The sequence below is a fragment of the Artibeus jamaicensis genome, unplaced genomic scaffold, assembly GCF_021234435.1.
Source record: "Artibeus jamaicensis isolate MK-2021 breed Jamaican fruit bat unplaced genomic scaffold, CSHL_Jam_final scaffold_537, whole genome shotgun sequence".
NCBI lineage: Eukaryota > Metazoa > Chordata > Mammalia > Chiroptera > Phyllostomidae > Artibeus > Artibeus jamaicensis.
In genome coordinates this window covers 33208629-33234817 of record NW_026522047.1, presented here as the reverse complement: position 1 = coordinate 33234817, position 26189 = coordinate 33208629, and the positions used below count along the sequence as shown (strand labels likewise).

Genomic DNA, 26189 nt, shown 5'->3' with positions numbered 1-26189 from the left:
TATGTTTTAGCAGATGCATTACATCAACACTATAATTTATGCTGAGGTAAAACTTACATGAACCTCAAATTTTACTCACTGGATAAAAGTATAATTTATAAGCGAGATTCTTTATTAATATATAATTACATATGTATACATATATACATAAATATCTCAGAACTATGGTTAAATATTACCTGAATTATTAGAGGTATTTGGACATTCACACTCTATAATGTTAAAACATTTTATATGAAAATATGTAGCATAATTTTTGAAGTCTTTATTATATTCTCGCTGTAACACAAATAGAAAACCCTGGAAAATTAAATAGAAAATGTGTTTGTGACCTCATAAATCCTTTCTAACTTATCCCTAATCTCTAAGTTATGTGTTTGTCAAATTTTTTTCCAATATCTAATCACAGAATGAAGATGCTAAGAGGAACATGCAGAATGTTCTTTGTAAACTAGGTGGTATTAATAAGGGGTAAAATTAGATATTGCCTTTGGTTCTGATGACTCATTCTCTTTGTTAAACTATGATACAGATATTGCAGCTTGAAGTCCTTGTCCTCTCTACAAGGTCCTCCAGTTGGAATAACTCTACTGCCACACTCTGCAGAAAAATGGAAAGAAACAACAACGCATTCCCTCTCTCAGACTCATCAATTTCCTCTATAGACACCAGCCCAAATGTTTTACCTAAACACATCCATCTCATGCCTCTTGTCCTTATCCATTCTTGCCTGTGCCAATAAAAGAGGACACTTTTCATGATTTTCTGGGGAGACATCTTTAAAGGGTACATCTGCACTTTCCCAGCACTAGTGTTTGCCTCCCTCTTCCTAAAATCTACTAACCATCACAGATTATAAATGTGCGTAAGTCTAAAATCTATTAACCATGACTTATGGTGTGCTCTCAACAAGTAAATGTAAAAGAAAACGCCGCATATCTTTATTACATTTATTTCTCTACAAAGGAAGGATTATGGAGAGTTTACTAGGGTTGGGATCCTAAATTTCCCAAGAGAAGTTCAAGCTCCAGTGTCACATTGTCACATTTCCAAATGACAGAAGAACCAGTGACACCTTATAACTAGTTATAACAATACTAGTTGTTACAGGGAAAACTTCATTACACCAGGAAAATTAAGATGAATTAAGCTCATAACTCACTGTATGGCTTGGCCAAATACTGTTTAATTTCCTCATATGATTTATGAAATAGACAAGATTATTTTATCCATCTTGAATTGAAAATCAACCACATTTGACAGGTAAGAAAGTAACATTTGGTTTAATATACTTTTGCTCAGAATCCCCTGGTATATGAACACTATTTTTTTTTTTTGTACTATAGAACCTGCAGATGGAGGTTCATGCTTCCCTGTTGATGGTTGCTGACTGATCAGGGTGGTGGCTGCTGAATGCTGAGGTGACTGGGGCAATTTCTTATAAAAGGACAACAGTGAAGTTTGTCACATCAATTGATTTTTCCTTTCACGAATGATCTCTCTGCAGCATGCAATGATGTTTGACAGCACTTTACCCAGAGAACGTCTTTCAAAATATGAGTTAACCCTCTCGAACCATGCCAATGTTTATCAACTAAATTTTTGTGATATTCTAAATCCTTTGTTGTCTTTTCAACAATTATTTGGAGCATCTTCACTAGGAGTAGATTCTGTATCAAGAAACCACTTTCTTCACTCATGCATAAGAAGCAATCCCTCATCCACAGAAGTCTGATCATGACATTGCAGAAATTCAGTCACCTCTTCAGGCTCCACTTCTAATTCTTGCTCTCTTGTTATTTCTACCATATCTGCCATTACTTCCTCCACTGGATTCATAAACTTCTCAAAGTCACCCAGGAGGGTTGGAATCACCCTCTTCAAGAATCCTGCTAATGTTTATATTTTTACCTCTTTCCATGTAATGCAAATATTTTTAATGGCACATAAAATGGGTAATCCTTTCCAGGATGTTTTCAATTAACTTTGCCTAAATCCATTAGAGGATCCCTATCTAGGGCAGCTATAGCCTTAAAAAATATATTTCTCAAATGATTTGAAAGCCAAAGTACTCCCTTGATCCATGGACTGCAGGATGAATGTTGCATTAGCAGGCACGAACCATGAATATTGTTGAGTGCCTAGGTGCAATGTCAGTGAGTACTAATATTTTGAAAGACATTACATATATCTGTATATATATTATATATGCACATATTTACATATATATGTATACGTATATATGTATGAGCGTGTAGTCTGTCCAGAAAGTATCCCACCATGTTATACTCACACAGTTCTCCCAATTGCCATTAGCTACCCCACTGTATTTTCCTCAATCTCATCAACAGTCTGAAATCTCGTACTTTTCAAAGGTGATTTCTGTTTAGGGAAAAGCCAGAAGTTACAGAGCATCAAATCTGGACTGTATGGGGGCTGAGTCACCTGGATGATTTGATGCTTCAGAAAAAAACTCTATATGAGATGTGATGCATGAGTGAGCGTGTTGTTGTAATGAAGTTGCCAGTCACCAGTTGCCTATAACTGTGGCCTTCTGAATCATCCAAGTAGTTTCCACAGAGGGGTGTTCAAGTTTAATATAAAATTTTATGCAGATTTGCTGCTCTACTCAGCCATTTTGAATGCAATGGCCACACAGTACACATGCTCACTCAATGGTGCCTACTCCCCCCAGTGACTAGTACAGTGAAGGCATGATTGTTCACACATACACATTCCAGTCCACTCTCCTTGGCTGCCAGGTTACATCGACGTCATGCAAACAATTATATTATATTATATTATATTAACAATGGCTGGATTTTTTCCAAACGAACAGACTATATATATATATACACATTTATACATATAAATATATAGCTATATCTAGACATAGCTACAGGTATCTTTCTGTCTATATCTAACTCTCTATCTATATTTATCTCTATGTCTATAGATATAGAAACCTATAGATATCAACAGATATAGATATATATAGAGAGAGAGAGAGAGCGGGAGAGAGAAGCAGGTCTTTAGAGTTAACAAAAGTAAATTGTATTGTAAACAGATGTGCTGCATCCATGCTTGGTGGTTCCATTCATGCAGCACAGGCAGAGTAAATTTAGCATAATTCTTTAGAGACCTAGGATTTTTGAAATGGTAACTGAACACCAGCTTCAGCTAAAAGTCACCAGCTGTGTTTGCCCCCAACAAGACAGTTTGCATGTCCTTTGAAACTCCTTTCCAGCTATGGAAGTCCTAGATGGCATCTTCTTCCAATATAAGTCTATTTCCCCAACATTGAAAATCTGTTCTTTAGTGTAACCAACTTCATTAATTATCTTAGCTACATCTGGATAACTTGCTGCAGCTTCCAACACGGGTATGGCTTGTGGCACCCCACCCCAAAACAATTAAACTATCATCAAAGATCACCGATCACAGATTACCATAACAAACATGATAATGAAAAAGTTTGAAATATTGTGTCAATTACCAAAATATGACACAGAGATACAAAGTAAACAAATGTTGTTAAAAAATAGTACCCGTGTACTATTTTTTTAATATAAAAGCAGGGTTGCCACAAGTCACCAACCTGTAAAAAAATACAGAATCTACCAAGCACAACAAAGTGAAGTGTAATAAATCAAGGTACGCCTGTATTAGTAGTTAATGGCAGAATAAAATTTTTTTTCGTCTAATTTTATTTTGTTCTTAGTGACAGCAATTTCAACAAATCCTGGCTAAATGTAATGCATATTTAACAAACTGATCAAATTTGCAATAAGATACTTGAAAAGTCTAAGAATCTACTCACAGATGACATTCATTATTAAGCACTAAATATTTTAATGAATGGCACATAAATTTATGAAAAATATGTCACCAGTCAACTGCAATTCAATGTCTCCACTATACACTGTGATAAAAAATTCATAACATACTTTCAACCATACAAAAGGAAAGCTACTTTTAATATTACATTCTAGATTTAAAATCCTATTTTTGTGCACTTACCCCACCCTAATACTGCTCAGCATACCACTATTCAGGCTACATGGAATAGAATTTAGGAGAGAATCATCAAGATAAGATTTGGACATCCTGTGGTATTTTATATTGATTAAAGTGAGCATTTAGGGCAATTTTAAATTTTGAAAAAATAATCCCAAAACCTGTACCTTCATTGATGTGATAAGTAAACTTAAATATTTTGCTTTGGTGATGGTAGAACTTAGAAGCTTATTTCTGTTTATGTTTTTCTAGAAATACACATATGTCAGCCTCAAATACTCACCACAAGCTAGTGGAGAGACCTACTTACCTTTTATGCTTTGTTTTATGACTCATGGCCCATGGTGAAAAGAATAAAATCATTCTTATTCACTATCCCTAAGTGATGTTTTTGATAGTCACAGCTCAGTATTTTATATTTACTCAAACTTAATAAACCAGAGAACAGAATTCCATTGCCTAAAATGAGAAATGAAACATTATTCAATACTTCCTGTCAATGTACTCACGTGTCTATCAATCCTGACAAGGGCAAAATTCACATATATATAAAAATACATATATATGTATGTATACACATACATATTCAATGTCACATTTGGTGGAAGAAAATCACAATCTAAAACTAGCCTTAAAAATTAAAATATATGTGGAAAATAAAAGAAATATATTGTTTTTATAAGGCAATGTAACAGGATTATCCTGCCTAAATAAAAAATTGCATTGCAAAAACTTGTACAAAGAATGAGAAGAATCTAACAAACATATACAAACTATTATGTTACATTAAAAGGGGCAAATATACTTGGATTGAAATATATTAATATTCACTTTAAATGATCATCAGAATTAATATATTGCATCCATGAAATCAAAATAAAAATATTTGCTAAGTGAAACTATCACCTAAATTAGTAAATATATTTGTGTGTGTGTATGTATATATATATGAAAAAGAACTGGTGAATTATTCATAGTAAATATATTATCATGAAAAAGATGAAAAAGATAAAATATGTCTTAAAGTATCAGAAATATGGAACTAAAAATACTCAAAGAAACAAGGTAAAAATCATATTAAGTGTTATAAATAAAAATAATAATAATTTTAGTGTTCAGATCAGACAAGTTGCTTAAAATGTATGCCCACAGTCACCCACCCATGGACACATATTTGTTAGGTGACAGCACCTAGAAATTTAAATTTTAACTTTCTAAATATCATGAAACAAATGACTGTATAATATCATGTATTATTTTTGTCCATTTGTAAGAACATTTTAAAATGGTATTTCAACTAATTAGATGCCATCGTGTAGATAATATTAAGGGAGATGACCCTATTCAAACAACTTCTAATATTTCTTCACATCTTTTAAAAGCTGAATGTAGCCAATAAACCTTCTTTTATCAAAAATCATGTTAATATACTGCTGAGATGAACACAATAGCAACTGAAATGAAAGAAGGTCGGAACTAGGTGAGCAGTCAATAGAAGTGTCAGAAAGAAAAGTTCAAAACTGTAAAGTCGACTGTAATATTACTACAAACAAGACGAAGATAATTAATGTACTTGGAGTAAGTAACTTAGTATTATGAAGAATGAAAAACCACCTCATCAAACACAATGCTATTTAATTATCAGAACAGTTAGACCTTTTCCCCCAAGACACAGAATTAAGTCTGCCTCTACCAACTAAAGCTTGTCATATCTTTTTTAGCTCTTATCATTTTCCCCTTATCTCTTTAATTAGTTATGGCCTTGAATTTTTCCCTTTCTCTCCTTTCTTCAAAATCCTTGCTACTTGACCACTAATTAAAGGGAACATAGGTAAACCAAGGTAGATGTTTTAAAAAGGGGAGGAGCTGTTCAAAGGAGGACCTGTGCTAGGGAATCAAACCAATGGAAGTTTAAGGTCTGCAGCATTCAAATGAAAATCAGCCCCTTGAAGTATATCAACCTGTACTTCCAAAATGATTTATATTATGAATTGTGCATTTAGTGCTCCCTGTAGGTTGTATTAACTCAACCATAAGCTCTTTTTAAATAAGTTAGTCAAGTTTTAAAAATAATTCTCATCTAAACTATCATAACAGCTACTTGAATGTGAATACATGTTGGGTCTAGACATTAAGTGGATGAAAGTTCTACTGCAGGTAGTGTTATCATTACAGAAAGAGTAGATTCAATGACTACATTTTGTTCTCTATCTTACAGATTTTTTTGAACACAGCTACCTTCTTTTCATTTAAGTTAACTGGAGTTTTACATGTTTTCTATAGCACACCCAGTTACATGTTAGAAGAAATCTCGTAGTGATGTCAGTATCAGAATCAGTCAAGTCTTTCATAGTAACATATTTACTCTGGGAGAGATTGACAGAAAAACACGCCTATGAACAGAACCTTAATTCATGAGTATGACAATAGTTTACCTTTTATAGTCATAGCTTTTTGATAATACCTACATAATATTTATACATACATACTGAGTTAAGCATGGTTATTTTTTGTATAGATATAGCAAAGCTCAAATGAGTTCAAATATAGAAAACAACTTATATCACCACTCATTCATTCAAGAAATATTTACTGATACCTATGTTGTGGTTGGGTAATGCTGGGCTTTACACTAGAAACAAAAAGTGTTAAGATAGGCAATTCTTAACTGTATTGGCTTCCTGAGTCTGTCATAACAAATTGCCACAAATTAGGTGGCTTAATACAACAGAAATGTATTCCCCCACAGCTCTGGAGGCTATAAAACCAAAATCAAGGTGTTGGCAGGGCTGCACTGCTTCTGGAGGCTCTTGGAAAGAACCTTTTCTTGCCTCTTCCAGGTTCTGGTGGCTGCTGGCATTCCCTCACTCCCTTTGGTTTGTGGCCATGTTACTTGAATCTCTGCCTCCATCTTCACACTGCATCTCCCTCTTTTGTTTGTGTCTCCTTCCCTTCTTCTCTTCTACCATCAAATATCTCCTGTGTGTCTCTTATTGGATTTAGGGCCCAACAGGATGATCCAGAATGATAGCTGTATTTCAAGACCCTTAATATAATTGCATCTGCCAAAAACATTTTTCCAAATAAGGTCATTTACAAGGTCAAGGTATTAGTACATGAACATATTTTGGGAAGAGGGGCATCAATTCAATTTACTACTGAGTTTTTAAAACTTACTGATAATGGGAAATAAATTACCTAAACAGATAGTTAATATATGAATGGATTAATTCCATCGTAAGGAGAGATGGGGAGGAGGTTTTTCTTAGGAAATGCTTAGGGAAGCTACCAAAAATGAGCATGGAAGTTCAGGTAATGTTTCCCAGTAAGAACTTGAAAGAAAGCAAAAATTATCGAGGCAAGAATAAAAATAAAATATATGCAAAATCCTGGAGGTGTAAGAACATGATATTCTCAGGAGCCTAAAAGAAGTTCAAAGCAGTTGGAGCTTAGGTCGTCTTGGCAGTGAAGTAATGAGCAGTTGGACTCAAGAACTGAAAAATCCACAAAGACATGAAGTCTAAATAACATGGTACTAAACATGAATGGGTTAATGATGAGCTCAAAGGGACAAATCAAGAGATACCTGCAACAAGCGAAAATGAACATATGAAAAAGTTAATATAGTCCAAAAAGGAAATCTATGATAAAATTAATGAAAAATGTATGAAAAAGATTAATGTAGTCCAAAATCTATGAAAAAGTTAATGTAGTCCAAAGAGGAAAATTCATAGCATGACAGGCTTAACTCAAGAAACAAAAAATAAAAACAAACAACCTAACTTTATTCATAAAGGAACTAGAGAAGGAACAACTAACAAAGCCCAAGTGAGTAGAAGGAAATGATGAAGATAACAGCAAAATAAATAAAATAGAGTCTAAAAAATATAAAAGATCAATGAAACCAAATACTGGTTCTTTGAAAAAATTAACAAGATTGACAGACCTTTATCCAGACTCATCAAGAAAAAAGAGAGGACTTAAATTAATAAAATATGAAACCAAAGAGGAGAAGTAACAAGGGATTCCACAGAAATACAAAGGATTGTAAAAATTATTATGAACAACTACATGCCAACAAATTGGACAATCTAGATGAAATACATAAATTCCTGGAAACATCCAATCTTCTTTAATCAGAAAGAATCAGAAAATCTGAATACATAGATTGCAACTAATGAAACTGAAGCAGTAATCAAAAAACTGTCAACAAACAAGAGTCCTAGACTAGATAGTGTCACAGGTGAATTTCTCAAACTATTCCAAAAATTTCAATAGGAGGGAAGACTCCTAAACTCATTTTATGAGGCCAACATTACCTTAATTCCAAAACCAGATAAACACACTACGATAAAAGAAAATTATAGGACAATATCCCTGATGAACATAGATTTTAAAATCCTCAACTAAATATTAGCAAACTAGATCCAGCAATACATTAAAAAGATTGTAGACCATGATCAAATAGGATTTATTCTGGGAATGCACAATATCCACAAATCAATAAATGTGATACACCACATAAACAAAATGATGAATAAAAAAAATCACATGATTATATCAATAGATGTGAAAAAATTCATAATATTCAGCACCCACTGATGCTAAAAAACTCTCATTAAAGTGGGAAAAGAGGGAACATACCTCAACATGATAAAAGCCATATATGACAAACCCACATCTAACATCATACTCAATGGACAGAAACTACAAGCGTTTTTCTAATGATAACGAACAGAACAGGGATGTCCACTTTCATCTTTCTTATTCAACATCATAGTGGAAGTCCTAGGCACAGTAATCAGATGAGAAGAAGAAATAAAAGGCCTCCACACTGGGTAGGAGGAAGTAATGCTGTCATTATTTGCAAATTATATAATACTGTATATAGAAAACTCTAAAGATTCCACCAAAAATCTACTAGAACTGACAAATAGATTCAGTAAAGTAGCAGGATACAACATAAATTATCTAGAAATTTGGTTGCATTTTATACACAATCAATGAACTATCAAAAGGAGAAACTAAGAAAATAATACCAATTACTACTGCATCAAAAAAATCAAATAAAACACCTAGGAATCAATTTAACCAAAGATGTGAAAGACCTGTACTTGGAAAATTATAAGACACTGAAGAAAGAAACTAAAGGAGTTACGAATAAGTGGAAACACATCCTGTCTTCTTAGACAGTAAAAATTAACATCATTAAAATGTTCGTATTACCCAAAGCAATCTATAGATTAAAACCAATTTCTATCAAGACACCAATGGTATATTTCACAGACTAAAATAAATATTCCAAAAATTTACATGGAACTCAAAAAAAAAACCAAAATAGCCACAGAAATTTTGAGGAAAAAGAACAAAACTTGGAGGAATCTTGCTATCTCATATTAAACTAAAATATAGGGCCATAGTAATAAAAACAGTATCATATATAGATCAGTGGAACAGAATAGAAAGCCCAAAAGTAAATCCATGCTTTTATGGTCAATTAATATTTGACAAAGTAGGCAAGACATATAATGAGATTTAAGATACTCTATTTAATAAATGGTGTTAGGAAAATTGGACAGGCATGTGCAAAAAATGAAATTAAACCACCCACTTATACAATGCACAAAAATAAACTCAAAAGGGATGAAAGACCTACATATAAGACTTGAAACCATAAAAATCCTAGGAGAAAACACAGGCAGTAAAATCTCAAACATTTTTCACAACAATATTTTTATTCTCATATATCTCCCCAGGCAAGGGAAACAAAGGAAAAATAAACAAATGAGACTACATCAAACTAAAAAGTTTCTGCAGTGAAGGAAACCATCAACAAAATGAAAGAACAATCCACTGCAATGGAGAACATATTTGCCAAGAAGTTAATATCCAAAATTTATAAAGAAATTCTACAACTCAACACCAACAAAAGAAATCCAATTAAAAAATGGGCAAAGGACCTAAACAGGCATTTCTCCAGAGAGGACATACAGATGGCTGATACACATGAAAAGAGCTTAATGTCACTAATCATCAGAGAAAAGAAAATTAAAAACACAATGAAATATCTCCTCGCACATGTCCAAATGGCTACCATCAATTAATCAACAAACAACAAGGGTTAGTGAGGATGTAGAAAAAAGGGGACCCTCCTGCACTGTTGGTAGAAATGCAGATTGGTGTAGCCACTGCGGAAAACAGAATGGAGTTTCCACAACAAACTAAATATGGAACTGCCTTACGATCCAGTGTTCCCACTTCTGGGATTATATCCTAAGAATGTGAACTACTGGTTCGAAAGAACATATGTGTCCCTATATTCATTGCAGCATTATTTATAATACCCAAGATTTGGAAGCAGCTCAAATGTCCATCAACAACTGAGTGTATAAAAAAAATCTGTGGTACATTTACACAATGGAATACTACTCAGCTGTAAAGAAAAAAAAGAAAATCTCATCTTTTTTTTTGACAGCAGGGATGGACCTGGAGAGTATTACGCTAAGTGAAATAAGCCAGTCAGAGAAAGTCAAATATCATATGATGTTACTTACATCTGGAATCTAATGAACAAAATAAGCTAAAAAAAAAAAAAAAACCAGAAACAGATCCATAGAAAGAGAGAACAGACTGATAGCTGTTAGAGGGGATGGGACAGGGAGGCTGGGTTAAAAAAGGTGAAGGGATTAAGCAAAAAAAGAGAGAAAGAAGGAAAGAAAGGAAGGGAGGGAGGGAGGGAGGGAGGGAGGGAGGAAGTCAGTCCTAGACAGGGACAACAATATGGTGATTACCACAGGGAAGGAAAGTAGTGGGAACTAGGAGAGAGTAAAAGGGGGATAAATGTTGATTCATTGATTGAAGGAGCCTTGCTTGGGGTGGTAAACACACAATACGATATAACAGATGATGTATTACAGAATTGTACATCTGAAACCTATATAATTTTATTAACTGATGTCACCCAAATTAATTTAATAAAATTTATTTTAAATCTAAAACAAAGAAGAGCTTAAAGCCACATTAAAGAATTTGAACTTCAATCTAAATGTGTGGGAGGCCAATGAATTAATTTAGGAAGGGCAGCAGGTTGTTTCAATGAAGCACTAAGAATATCAACCCTGGCTACTGTGAGGGTGGAGTAAAGGACAAAGCAGGAGGCAGGAGCAATAAGACGAGGGTGTTGTACATTGTCTGGTCCGAACTACGTGAGAAACAAGGGGGATTAAAGAGAAGTGGATAGTTCCAAGAGAGCTGTTTTAGGAAGCATTGCTACCGCTTAGCAATCAACTGAGTTTTAGTGTAAAGATAATGAAAATCCAAATATAATGAACCCCTGACAGATGATGGTATACTTCATTAAGATAAGAAACACAAAAGAAGAACAGGTGTAGGGAGTGGAAGAAAAAGATGAACTTCACTTTAGATATTTATTTACATTATCTGTTTCTAGCGTCCAGGCTGGTATGCGGATTATAGGCTCAGAGGGAAATATGGATTAGACACACTGATTTGGGAGCCACTGACTTATATATGATAGCTGAAATTATGAGTGGCTGAGTGAGATGCCCCTGTGGAGACCACAGACCAAGAAGTGATTGTACAGACCTCTGGAGAATATCCCATTTTAAGGAAAAGGACAGAAGTAGGAGTCTATAAAGGAGTCTCTAAATGTGTTTATGTATGGGTGGTAGGAGGATGGGCAGGGGGAATAGCAGAATTAAATCAGAGTTTGCACAGTCTGACACACTCCAAGCTTACCTATTCAGCCTTCTGTCCTGCTTTCCACAGTTACTTTTTCCAATTTCTTCAGTCTCCCACCCCTTCACCTCTTAGCTTCAAATGAAGAAGATTGTTTCAAGAGAGAGAGCTTAGTTCAATTCCATCAAGTACTGTAACTGATGAGAAGCCCTCTGGGGAATGAACTGCCAACCGGTTTCTGGCGACACTGGTCAAAGCAGTTAACGTGGAGGAGAGGAGTTGGACCTGGCCAGAGGTGGGCAGAGTGGGAAGTAAGGAATCAGGGGCATCAGGTTTGGTGATTAGGAGGAGGGAGTCCAGGAAGCTGCACAAGGGCAGAGTCACACTTCGGGCATTTGATTTTTGCTCTGCTCTCTTGCTCCCCACACCTCTACAATAGCGGGAGAAACTTGAGCAAGTTCAAACACTGTTTTGAAGGATAGATCAGAAAGCAAAAGGCTGACAATAATAAATAAGAAGATAAAAATCAATATGCAAAATCCTTTTTTAAAAAGTTGTGATCACAGTCTGGATAGAAGTACCATATTTGTCCTAAAAACAAGGGACATTTTTCCATAGTATCAGGAGGCAAATAGAGAACTGGTAAATAAATGCAGTTCCTTTTTTTTTTTTTAATTTTATGGCATGAAGTCTTGGCTCTCCCAATTTGCAAATTCTACATTCACTGAGGAATGAGGCCAAGCTATCTGCTGAGCTTGATCGGAGAGGTGGTGACAAGAGAGATTTGAGAAGAGAAGGTTGGAAAAAAGCAGCTTTGGAAAACACAGATGAAAAGCTAAACAGAAAAGCATAGAATGGCTCTTTACTGGTAGTTTTGGCTTTGCTGTGTCAGATTTTACTTTTAACTTAAAAAAGATTTTTTTCCCTTCAGGAGACAATACTAAGCAGACAATGCTTAGGAGACAATGCTCCCAGCATTACAAACAAAACAATAGCAACAAAGACCAACAGCAAAAGCCTCGAGCTAAAACATATTTCACATACACACATTCCAATAACTGGAAGTATGTTTAGGTTCAACAAAACCTTTTTTATAATGCAAGAAACTCAAGTGTTTAAAATGTTTCAAGTCTTTTATCTATTCATAGGGTTAATAATTGATCAAATCAATCCCTATGTGAAACTTACCTTCAATAAAAGTTTCAAAGGGAAAGAGTGGGGAGAGAAGACTCTGAGCAGGAAAAAGCAGAGAAGAGGGGTTTGGGTGATACACTGGCTTATATTTCTAGCCTTTTCTGAATATTAACCCTTTTGGCCTCCTTGATCTTTATTGTTCCTTCTACATTTCACATAGTGTTAGAACTCAACATGTTTGCCTCAAAATGCTGAGGATCTTGCAGAAAATGTAAGTCCTTCAGCTCAAGAAAGAGGAATTGAAAGTTTCTACAGAAGTTAAGACAGGAGACAATCCCATTATGTAGTTATTGATCTGCCACCCCTCTGTTAGGCTAGTTAAAAATAATACTATTCAATCAGCCAGGGGAGTTTTCCAAGCACTTCATGCATATTAGCTAATTTAACCACTACATCAACTCAGTTGAAGTAGGCACTAATTTTATACTTATTTAGAAATGGTTAACCTGAGGCACAGAGTGGATAAGTGACCTACCCAGGATCTCTCAGCAAGTAATAGAACTGAAACTAAAAATAGACATCCTGGATGAGTGTCCACACTCTTCACCACTGGGTGTATTTCCCTTTAGAATTAGTATTTCATTTCTCATGATGCTGTGGTCTCGGATACTTCCAATGCAGTTTATTATATGGTAAATGATATATAGTCTAACACTAATATTGGTAGAATCATCCCTATATGATGAAAACTTTTGAGAAAAAAATCATTGCTTTTGCAATAGAGGATAATAATATTACATCTATCGTGATTTCCTGAGCCTACTTAAGAACATCTTGACATGGTGTCTGGCGCATGGAAACAAATAAATAAATATTACCTTAACTTTATTAGTATATTATCTTTTATTACTCTTATTCTTATTGTTTTATCATAATGATTTTATTACTTTTATTATTCATATATTATCTTAAATTATTGGCAACTTAATACCGCTATCTCCTTATTCTTGTAATAACACTGCCCCCATCCCATTACCTATACTTAATTGAATTGCTATTCCTTTGCTCTGTATATCTATTTGGTCATTTTCTAAATTCATTTTGACAGGTATATTGTTATCTTGTTGAGTGGGTCGCCACCTGGTTTCTTAACATTTACATTCAGCATTACAGTCTTTAATCCTTATTGTAGGATTATACATACTATGAAAAACATCTAATTACCTATGTATCATCTACATACATATTATAGCCACACTATACCTATATGGTTTCATACTTTACAGAACATTTCACAAATGTTTAATTACCTCTCCAAATTAGTAAGGTAATTTCAGAGGGAAAATCTCAGACCTCTCTGCCTGGAGGTGCTCCAACCATTAAAACTCTGTTTTCATAACAACCTTTGCCACTTCCCCGACCCTCCCCGCTTTTCCTTGTCTATCTGCACTCCCACAGGACTGGCGCCTCATTCTCTTCTGGCTTCTTTTGTCTCCGACCAACCAAGGCCACACATCCAGCTGTTTATGTCCATACTGACCCTACCAATACCTCTTAACTGTCTTAAAATATACAATATCTTAGTTGTGTATTTAGTCTTACCAGTTAATGTTTGACAATTTTGTTTACCCCTCCACAAGTGTTAACTACAGTCAAGAGAGTACCGGGGGCTAATTAGCAAGCCCATTGACCTTTTGAAAGTCCTCACTTGCTTTAACTGTGGCTGTTACCACTGCTCATCATCTCCTCTTTTTTATGAATCCACAGTGCATTGACTCAAGTTTTGCCTTTGTGCCTTACTCAGCTGTGGAGGATGAAGTCAGTACATGTGTAAGAAACACTCAGGGCAATGTAAATACCATATCATGCGATAACTGATGTTTTCTCTACCTCTTCCAAACTCCAAATAGTTAGAGCAAGTATTTCTTACAAAATGATAAAATCAATCCCTGTATTATAAGTGTGTACATGTCTTTTCTTAATGAACAAATCATAAAATAATTAAAAACAGATTTATCTCTTCATCACTTGTTTGCATCAGGGTCTAGCACAGTATCACATACGTATTCAATAAATACCTATTTTATCAACAATAGACAAGTTGATGGAGGCATGTTTTCCTATTATATCTTTATTACAGTTACACAACACTAAGTTTACTTATTACCTTCAAGGAATATTCTAAATACTCAGAAAAAAGTAGCACCGCTCTTTGTTAAGCTTCTCTTAACTGAATATTTACTATGTAACAGGCAATCTACATATATTAATCCAATTACTTCTCTCTGCTACTGTTTTATGAGGTAATGTCTGTGGTAACATATGAAGAACATAGGTTTAAAGATATTAAGATGCCCACCCTGGCTGGTGTAGCTCAGTGGATTGAGCACGGGCCTGCGAACCAAAAGATCATGGTTCAATTCCCCATCAGGGCACATGCCTGGGTTGCAGGCCAGTTCCCAGCAGGGGCCAGTTCCCAGCAGGGGATGCACCAGAAGCAACCATACATTGATATTTCTCCCCTTCTCTCCTTCCCTTCCCTTCTAAAGATAAATAAATAAAAATTTAAAAAAAGATATTAAGATGCCCCAGCTGATGTATTTCAGCAAGTGGTAACACCAACATAGGAACTTGAAGTATCCGCCCTTTTCTCGGTCTAATCCCAAGGCCGTCTCATTTTGATAACAACTTGGGGCTCACTATTCACCTACTGTACTAATGAAGCTCTAATGGATCCCAAAACCTCATTATTCTCTTCTTTTTCTAAATGCCAATGATCCACATAGACCATTCTACTACAAACTGCTTGTTTCTTTGTTCATGAATATCACTTTTATCTCTCCAACTCACTACTGAGAAAATTAAGAGAGGGCACAATGCGATACACTTTTTCTGTAGCTCCTCACTCTAACTGAAGGGCATAGTAATTACATAAAGTAGCTACCTAATTTTTGATCGTTTCTACTTTGCTTTTTAACTTTTTTTTCCAGAATAATCCAATTCCTCTTATGAGCAAGATTTGAACAACAGAAATAGTTCTCAAGTGCTTGCTTGTAATCATGCAGAGAAAAAAAAAGCCCACTTGTGATCTTGGGCTTAGTTTTTGCTATAGGAAAGGAAGATAGTTATTACAAAGAAACATTGTTGGAATTCTAAAAATTATATTAAAACTTCAATTTTTGAATAACTTTAAATGCAATGTACCTAAATATTATTTTTGCAACAAGTGATTACATAAAAATCAAAATTGATGACCTGCTAAGGATTGGACCAAAATCACACAGAAAGCCCTTTTGTTTTCTAGACCCTATTTATTTGTTTATTCAACAGTCTTCCCTCCCAGATTTAACACATCAATGGCAATCCTGTACGATATCCACCGTTCTGTGGTGCTGTCTGGACATTGCCTGGCAAAGAGAGCCATCTGTAAGTATTTATTAAACAAGTACTAATTGCCATGCTAAAGGCAGTTATACATGCATATACTATATATAACAATAATCCAGGTCCATTAACCCTATGTCGTTAAAGATACTAAACATTCAGCCCTCACTATAGCCCTATGGGAAAGTATTATCATTTCCATTTTACTAAAGAGAAAACTGACCTGGGGAAGAGCAGTGACTTGCTAAACAAGTGACACAGAGTGCTAAGTACTGGAACCGGAATTTGAATACTGGCCATTTGATGCTAAAGCCCACACACTTACACACTAAAAGAGAACACGACAGTATAGAAACTCCGATATTTCAAATTAAGATCAGCCGAATTCTCTTGCTGTAGAGGCATGCCCAAAATACAAAGAAAGAAAACCCCAAACTTACGCAATCTTGGTGGCACCCCTGATCATTTGGTCATTTTTAATGTGATAAAAGTTTTTGAAGTCATTTTTAATAAAATGCACTGTTTCTCGCTTCCTTGACTTTATGTAGTGAACTAATACTGCTTAAGCATTTCAATACTTGAAACACATTCAAAATTAGCCTTCTCTGCCCTCACTGAGACACTACCTCTCCTTGCAACAAAAAACTGATAGGCACCTGCCGGGAGTCTATAACAGCTGCAACTCTGTTGATTATACACCAGATAACAGCCGAGTGCTCTGGGTATAATCGGTGCAACTCTAACAGGCTAGGTCCTTAATGTGATTCCCACATTTGCTAAATAGATGTGAGTACTTCCAGAGACTGATGCATTTCTCTTTATCTCTCCCTGTACTTTCCTAGAATTATATTAATAACATTTAAATGATGCTTCCAGCTCAATTGACTAACAGGTTTTTGTGCATTCAAAGCAATGGAAAAAGCAAGAAGTTACAAAAGTAAGAAAAAGTGTAGAAAATGAAACAGTTGGGTGACTTTATTTTCTTTTATAAGTGAGACCACATTGCGGGGACATATGTATGTGTGTGTCGCTAAATGAATATGTGAAATGAATACATTTCATTTGAGGGTACTGTTAATCCAGTTCACCTTTTTCTTCTCGCCACACTGGAAGTAGAAATGCTGGAGAAAACACTGTTGTGATTAGCCTTTACTCTAAATATAACTTTATTTTTAACCATTTTCTGGCCACCTAATTGAAGGTTGGTAGTAACACATACCAGCGTATGAGTGAGGAATAGTGGTGGTAAGCATGCCTTACATGTTTATGTATGTATGAGGTCTTCTCCTCAACCATTGAATAAACTCATTATATCTACATGTGTATATGCACATGTGTGTAAATATATGTATATATTATATATAGAGAGAGACACACACACACACACTGGTAATGTGTGTACGTGTATAATTTCCAGTATGTGTGTGTGTATGTGTACACACATTGGTCCTGTCAAAATACATATTCTCAGTGGCATGTTATTGTTTCATTGTTGTTGTTCACTCAAGCATTACAGATGCATTTTGAGATAACTTAAGAACTGTAAGCTTTATGGAGTGACAGACAGAGGTCATAAGGACAGCAAGTATCTAATCTAGCTTATGAGTGCCTTTATCTTCACTGTCATCTTCAGAACCTTCTGTTTCTTTGTGCGTTTGGGCCTTTGATTCCATAAAGATATTTTTGTAAACATATAGGTAAATATGAAGGACAGAGAAAAACAGTGTGAATGTGCCCAACGGTTTTAAGAGTCTAAGTACCCAGTACTCGCCTCTTCATCGTAAGCAAGTCAAGCAAAGGAGAATGGAGAGTGACTGCTGGACAGAACAGAACCAAATCTGATACTCTATGCTATGCACATCACATGACTTTTCCTTGTTTTAATTATTATTCCCTTCTTTAAAGCAACTCTTGATGTTGTATCTTACCTGACTTCCATCTGTATGAAAGTGTTACAAGAGAAGACCCAGTTGCAAACTTCCATAAAGGTTGTCATTGTTTCTTTATAAAACTTACCAAACAAAATTCCATTCTCTTCTCTACACCATTTAAATTGTCCAAACTTTCTCACCCCTTTACCTGTATATTCCACCCTTGATCTACTTTCTTTTACACAAAACACACACATGTGGGAGGTTAATTGATTCAGCACAGCTTGTCCAACCCAGCAATGAGCAGGTGGAAAAAGAACACTACCTTATTTTTTTTTACCAGATCATGAATGAAATTTACCAGAACTGATGTTTCACACTGTCTCCCATGGGGGCAAGGTGATGAACTAATCATGTTTTGATTTACTAGGTCACAGCAAATAATTAAGACACGTGTTACAGTCATCTGTGTGGTGTGATCCTATAACAAGTCAGAATGAATTTTCCATAAATTCAAGAAAAGGTCTTTAAAGCCCTAATTTAAAATCTACACCTGAGCTAATTAAGAACAGTACGGCTCAAATTAATGCATCCTTTTACATCTAAGGTGTTGATAATGTACAATCCTAAGTACAGGAGGAGAGGAAATCTTAATTTTTCTCCCGTACTTAGTTCTTCCAATATCTAAGGTGTTTGCTAAAAAAGGACACAGACACACTCTACAGGTTTGGGGATCACCATGACAAAGGAAAGCATGTGTGCTTACGTTGGGTACTGGTCATCTGACATCTCCCCATCAAAAAACAAGTTTCAAGTACCACAAAAAAAAAAGTTCTTAGCCGAAAGGAAGAAAAGTTCTTACCCAAAGTGGAGCTAACATTAGAAGAGCTGGACAAAGATGCTGAGAAAAATCTATCAGGAACTATAAATACATGGCTTACATGTGGATCTACCTACAAACAATATATTATAATATTTTCAATATCCAAAGTGTGATATCAGGACTTTATGTCCCTTCTTATGAGGCAGGCATGATTAGCCCTATTTAATAAACAGAAATTTTGATGTACAAACAAACAAGTAGGTTCTACAATGTAATTTTTCAAATCTTCACCAGAGGACATTTTTTTTCCCACTGCTTTTGGAGAGAGAGGAGGAGAGGGAGGAAGGGAAAGAAAGAAATATCGATTACTTGCCTCTCATATGAACCCAGACCAGATATCAGAAGCACATGGACTGGGGATTGAACCCTCAACATAGGTATGTGCCTTGACTTAAGACTCAAACCACAGCCCTTTGGTTACAGGATGACACTCTGACCACCGAGTCACACCAGCTGGAAAGTTCTACAATTTAAAAGTGACTTGAGTATCTAGTTTTTGTTTCTTTGTTTTTTTTAATGTGGCAAAAAAAAATCTAGGCCAAAGATGTTTCTAAAATCATTCTGTACAATTCTGAAAATGTCTGATTTAAAACTCTCAGATTTTCATCCTAGTTTTTATTTCAAATATTGTAAACACCTCTTCATACAATGAATATTCTTTAATTATTTGTACAGCTCATATTATTTGCAACTTAATTGATAAACTAGTTTACACCTACATTTTCATCAGTCTTTTCAATGTGTTCAAGAAATAAGTTTTGGAGTAGTTTTAATTTACTTATATTTGCATAAATGATTAGGAAAAGATGTATACTAATAGGGGATGAAGTAGGTTTGCTCTAAAATGTCACTTTTTTCTAATTATTCTAATGCACAGCTTGATGAAAATCTAAATACTTAACTTTAATTCAATTGCAGCTAAAACCAAAGAATATTTGTTGGTTTCAAATTTTTTTAAATGAAATTAAGAATTATTGTACAATAATCACATAATAATCATCCTAAGCTAAACATCATATTCATTATCAATAAATTCTTTTCAAACATATGTATATATTTCTAAATAACATAAAGGGGATAATTATATCATGTCAATCACAAAAAAATGTGGCAAAATTAATTCAAATAAAAATAACATATAACAATTATGATTCATGATTTAATAACATCCAAACAAGAACTACAAAATATTTTTATATTTTTATAAAAGCATACAAATTTCAAAAGATCAATATTATTTATCTCAGTAATCTGATTCCAATTTTGCAGAAACCAAGCAACAAATACTTTTAATTATTGCATGATCAAAACTATTTTTTCAATCCTTTTTGGTTTTATGAAAAAACACTTTTAAATAAATAATTTGGGAATTTTATTTCATATTTTTTCTTTTTTGTATAATAGATGGGACAAATGTTTAAATATTATGAGACTTATAAATTACTTTTAATGTAAAATAATAATAAATAGAAGTAATTAATTTGTAATCATATAGAAGACTTGAGAAATTTGTAAAATACTAAACAACCTGAAAAGTAATACTCAGTTTTCATCAGTATTTACTATTTACCTTCCTTTAATTTACCTCAGATAAATTATTATGTAAATTACTATTAACATAATAAACACTATACCTAATAGCAGATAGACAAACTGATAGTAATGTGCTCTGATAAAATACAAATTGAAGTATTTTAAAAGTATTACCCATTCTATGATTTTGAATTTTTATGAAGTTAAAATATTTCCCTAAAACCCCCGGTAATAATTAAAGTCCATAAAACAGTGGAAGTTTTCACCTCCTGTGAGAACTGCCACACCACACTTAAAGCCACAGCTGCTATTTTACACAAAACTGCTGTAAAAATAGACTTGTTATTTGGACATGTGACTTGCTTTGAATAGCTTCAGTACTTATTGCTTTCAATGCCCCAATCAGCACATAATCCTTAACCTCCGCATTTTACAACTTGGTGATAAACACAGTAAAAAATGGCTTTTGTAGAAAATTCAGTGATCACCAAGGAAATGTATTTTTAACATAAATTTGCTAAACTTAATTAACACATTACCCAGTAGTCAAATCATATGCCTCAATTGAAAACGTTTGTATTTAGCTGACTTGCTAATATGGAAATAAAGATTCATTAGCAAACTATTACATCACAGTGTTAAGCATGTTTAATTCATCATCACAAGCCACTTTTTACCTGGTCAATTGCACGTGTGTAAAACTGAACTGTTACTTATCTGATAGTTGTATCATGTCAACATACCCCAATTTTCATTCAAATTATATTTAGTAATATAAGGAAACCAATAAAAGCTTGCCTTTCCCTGTTTTATAATGAATTCTGTCTTTCAGTAAGTGTTTAATTACTACTTTTTTAAAACTTTACTTTGTATCTATAAGAAAGTATTCATTTTAAAACCATTAGTTAGGCTAAAAATACTAAACTACATGATTGACATTCATTTTGTGACATTTTACTTCTATCTGTCTTTATCCTTGGCTTCAACACTGTTGCATACGATTAGTAAACTGGAATGTAACAAGATACTCATCTTCTTACTCTACAGCATGTGAAACTGAGATACAGCTCATTCTCTTGCCACTCTCTGCCTTTATACTCATTAACTTATTATCTGATATTAAGTATCATTTTCTGAAAACAAGGAAACCATTTTTGAAGATTATAACAAGTCAGAGTTGATTTGCTCTATTTTGTATGTATATGCCATCGGAAATACAAATTTCTCATTAAGGGTCAAAATCAATAGAACCATGCAAAGATCGAGTTAATGAGATTAATTAGCATTTGATGTTAGCTACGATAGCAAATATTTCAGTTGGTTATTAATTGAATGATCAAAATTCAAGAAAAAAATCGTTTTCTGTTTGTTATTTTACCAATATTGGATGGAAATTTTACATAATAGTGTATTAACTACTAATGTTAATAACTTGAATGTTCATATCAAGGGTTGGAGAAATAAGTGATCTAAATAGAGAAGAAAGTTTAATATCCAAAGTGCCCATGTTCTTTTTTCTCCCAGTGGAATGAAAGAACAGAATATACTTTAACTCAGAGTTACTTCCCTATTAGAGAGCATGAGAGACCAACAACTAAATACAAATATGTCAGCATTTTCCCTCAATATGCCAATCCACCAAAAACCCATAAGCAACTAGTTATCTTTAAAGTTTAGCAACTGGTACTGATTACTTGTCATGATGATAAAGCAGATTACTGCCACATACTTCACAATTAACCACTCGAAGTGTAAAAAGAAACTAAACTTTAAATAGAAGAACAAATATTTAATTGCCATTACTCTGTACTGTTGCTGTCCACAAATGGACAACCTAAGCACTTTTTATGTGGAAGGTACATAGTGTACATGGGTGATGATGTTCGGAATTAAGAATAGTAGTAATATTCCAAGGTGAGGCGCAGGAATAACTGAAAAAGTGTTAAATCAACATCATGAAGAAGGCTGTATTCTATTGTCCAAAGGGTGATTACAGAAACTGTTTTATTTATTAATAAACAAGGAATGCAACAGTATTCAATTTCATCAATGTTTCATGAAGGATGTTTTTCATTATTGCTCACTAAGGAAGAGTTACTTTGACCCATGTTAAGTCCTGAGCGGTGGCTGTGCACTAAGTAAGCAGAAAACATACCACACTGCATGGTGTTTCTGAGTCAACACCAGGGAAGCTTTCAACAGCGGACTGTTATCCCAGACTGTGGCACTGAATGGCCATGCTTGACTCTGCATGTACACCCCGCCACACCACCTTAGCAACAGGGAGGAAGAAACTGAGACTTTTAAGTTTCCACAGGGCAAAAAGCTGTTGCTAAGCAAAAACAACAACCCCAAATTTAGAAAACTGTAGCTTATTGTTTTTGATAACTAGTTCAACTACTTCACAAGTTTAGTGATTTCATTTGCCCAATTTAATATATATACACAAAGCAGATGAAAGGCAAAAACAAGTCTGTGAGGAACTTGTACCAAACCCCCACTTTCCACAAAGAAGCAGTCACCTTCTACCCAGCTCAAGACAAAAATCAACCTGAAGACCAATTGTGAGAGATTATCTTTTCTTCTCGACCTCTTAGCCTCCTTTTCTAGTTTATTTTATATTTCATGATGTCATTGACTGCGATCTTCAAAGGATACTTGCTCAAACCCCAAAGTCTCTAGAGCCGTGTAGTGTCAGCTCTGTAAAGACTTGGGAGCAAAACCAAGCCTATCCCCCACCTGCTTCCTGTGTCCCCACGAGGTCCAGTGTCTTACCAGCTTTCCTGTGACCTTTCTCTGGGGAGTACTTACCTGCTGCTCCCCGGGCTCCGTAGATTTCACCAGATGCTTATCCTTGTACAGAGACCAGAGGCCAATGTTGGGCAGGAATATTAAAGCCACCATGAATACCAAAGTCATCTGCAGAAATCTCTTCTGCTTCCTCTTCATTGCAAATTGTAACAGGTACGAAAAGTTACAGGAGATGGTTCCCTGACTGCTTCTCGCGTTTAATGCCAGAGTCCTTTCCTCTCCCCCGCGAAGCACCAGAGACTGAGGAGAAGCTAAAAACTTTTGTTGCGTGCTCAGCACCAATCTGCAGGATTCAGAGGGAGTTGAGCGTCTGCAGAACAAACACACAGTTACTTTCCCCCCAGAAAACTATGACGAAGGCAGTATCTATTGGCTTAGAAGTAAATGACTTGACTGAGGTAATCACTAAGCCTATTGACCTCCATTAATACAAAGCAGATGGAGTAAGTATCATTGTTTTATACACTAATCATAAGTTATAAAAAGTCAATGGCGTGCTAGATACTTAGGGAAACGGGATTTTGGGTACCCCCCCCCCACCCCCATTGCGGAGGGCTGGGTTGGGGAGGGGCGGGGAAGTAGCTAGAACTGCTGGGAGGAGAGCGCTCAGCCGCGGCAAGTGTAAGGCAGGAAAGTGCCTGCTTTTGACATTGGAGCATCACATCACCTTCCTTGTCTTCCCTAAACATCTCTTGCTACGTTCCTCTTGGGATAACCCACCTGAACTCAAGTTCAACTCCCTCCGAAGCCAGCGTTCAGGTGAGCGCAGTGGGGATGCAGGGATGAACTCCCCTTTGGTAGAGGTCCACCAACTCCTGGCTGCCCAGGCGCGGTCAGCACCGGTCCGCAGGCGGAGACTGGGCGGCCCGGGAACCTGGGAGAACGGAGGCTACAGATGTCAGCGGAGTGCGGCCGGGAGGTGGGAGCGCCGACGTTTCCCCTGCGCAGCCCTCGGAAAGTGATCCTCCTGGAAGTAGCCACTCTGCCCATCAATCTCTTCCCTTCCTCTGGGGACGCTCTCACGCTCCGCTGTTCATGTTACCATTATTTTCCGGCAACTGAATGAACCCAGAGAAACGTCAGGAACACCTAAAGGGCACTGTCTTCAATCTCCCCTCCGGGGAAGGAGTCGGAGGTGGCGAAACCGAGTCTCAGTGAGTGAGGGCGTTGGGGAGGGCGAGCAGACAGTAAGGATGCGCCAGGCTCGCCCCCAGCCGCTGCTCCTGGCTCGCTGGTGGTCTCCCGACTTCCCAGGAGACTGGGAGACTGTGCTGCTGTGGACCACGTGTGGGGAGCCCGAACCGGGAAGGGAGGGCAGCTGCCTGCAGGGTGGGCAGTTTCTCCCGGCTTCCAGATTCTATATAAACAAACCCAGGGCGAGGGAAAAGAAGAGGCAAAGACACAGCTGGAGAAGGACTTGGAGCTTTCAGCCTACGCGGATATTCTCTTTTTCTACCAGGCCTTTTCGGGGCAACTTCGGACCGGCGGAGATACCAGCTTCCCCGCTCATCTCACCCACAAGGCTCATCTCACCCACAAGGCGCTGGGCCAGATTCTGGAGGAAAAGTCACCAGCTGCTCGTGGGTTTGCTCCGGATTCCTCCTCGGTGCCCGAGGGAGCGCAGGGAGCTGGGGCGCGGCGGTGGGAGGTGGAGGCGAACCCAGCTGGGCAGGTCCCACGGAGAGGGGTTCCTGCGCCCCGCTGCTCAGGCCAGGTACGTGGTGAGAAAGGGTCGGAAAGAACCCCGAAAGGAGGCAAGGCTGAGGCTCAGGGTTCTCAGGCAGCAGCTTCTGAAGCGGCACCGTGGAGACCCAGGGCGGCTGTACTGGGGTCTGCAAACACCCAGGGCCCCAGTTAGGATTTGGCAGTGCCACCCCCACCTCCCCCCGCTCTGCTCATCTGCACCTCCCACTCCTTGTGAAAGGGCTACCTGTCCCCCTGACCTCACACACTCCTCCTACGATACCCGGAAAATGTGGGGATCAAGGTAAGTCTGGCAGAAGGGACTCATCCTTCTCCCCAGCGTAAAGATACACCAACACCCCTGACCGCACACCCACAAACCTGTGGCAGCCTCTCCAAGAGACTTGCGCGCCTAGCACAGTGCGCTGGGTCCTCTTGGGATCGGGAGCTCATAACTCCTGAAGGAATGGGGACTTTGATGAGGCGACAGATATGCATGCAGTGCCCGCTGTGTCAGCCTGTCTAGAACTAAAAAGAAACAACATGGTCATCTCTTTGTCACAACCCAGATGTGATGCTCGTGAGCTTGTGATAGATAAGACTGTGAGATCCAGAATGAACGGTATTTTCTCTCTTCATTCCTCCCTCCCTTTTCTTCGTGTGTCTCCCTCCCTCCATACCCGCTCCCCCTCCCTGTTCCTCTCACTTCTACTCTCTCCCTGTCTCACTTGAGGGAGACAGCGATTTGAGTGCGTTATGCCTTCACCTACTAATGCTGTAATTTGCAAATGTGCAATAATTGAACAATATGTATCGACAGTGTGACTGCATGAATAAAGCTTTGTGCAGAAAGATTTGTTATTGTGCATCACTTACGTTTCAAAAGAATACATAAACATATGTACTAAATGTTTTTGAATGTGCCCTTCAGGTAAAGACCAATTGCATTTGAATTGTACAAGTGCAAACTTCAGAATCTAGAGAGCACCACCGTCACAACACACACACACACATGCAAACACACAACCCTTTTTTTTTTTTTTTTGTACTCTGCATTATTTTCCCATCTCCTTTTTTTCTCTTAGCAAGTGCAGTTCGGAGACAGGAATATGAATCCTGGGAATCAATGTAACTGGGAGAGGTCTGTTGATAAGATTGTCTGGTTTTCAATCAAA

At 36.5% G+C, this 26189-nt stretch overlaps 1 protein-coding gene across 1 annotated transcript in view; it reads right to left on the bottom strand.

The window, feature by feature from the left end:
* Positions 1–23469, bottom strand: part of GALNTL6 (polypeptide N-acetylgalactosaminyltransferase like 6) — an 872151-nt gene extending 848682 nt beyond the window's left edge. Inside the window, exon 1 of the mRNA XM_037155041.2 lies at positions 23332–23469. Coding sequence (XP_037010936.1) covers positions 23332–23469 — 138 coding nt within the window. The remainder of the gene's footprint in view (positions 1–23331) is intronic.
* Between the last annotated feature and the right edge of the window lie 2720 nt (positions 23470–26189).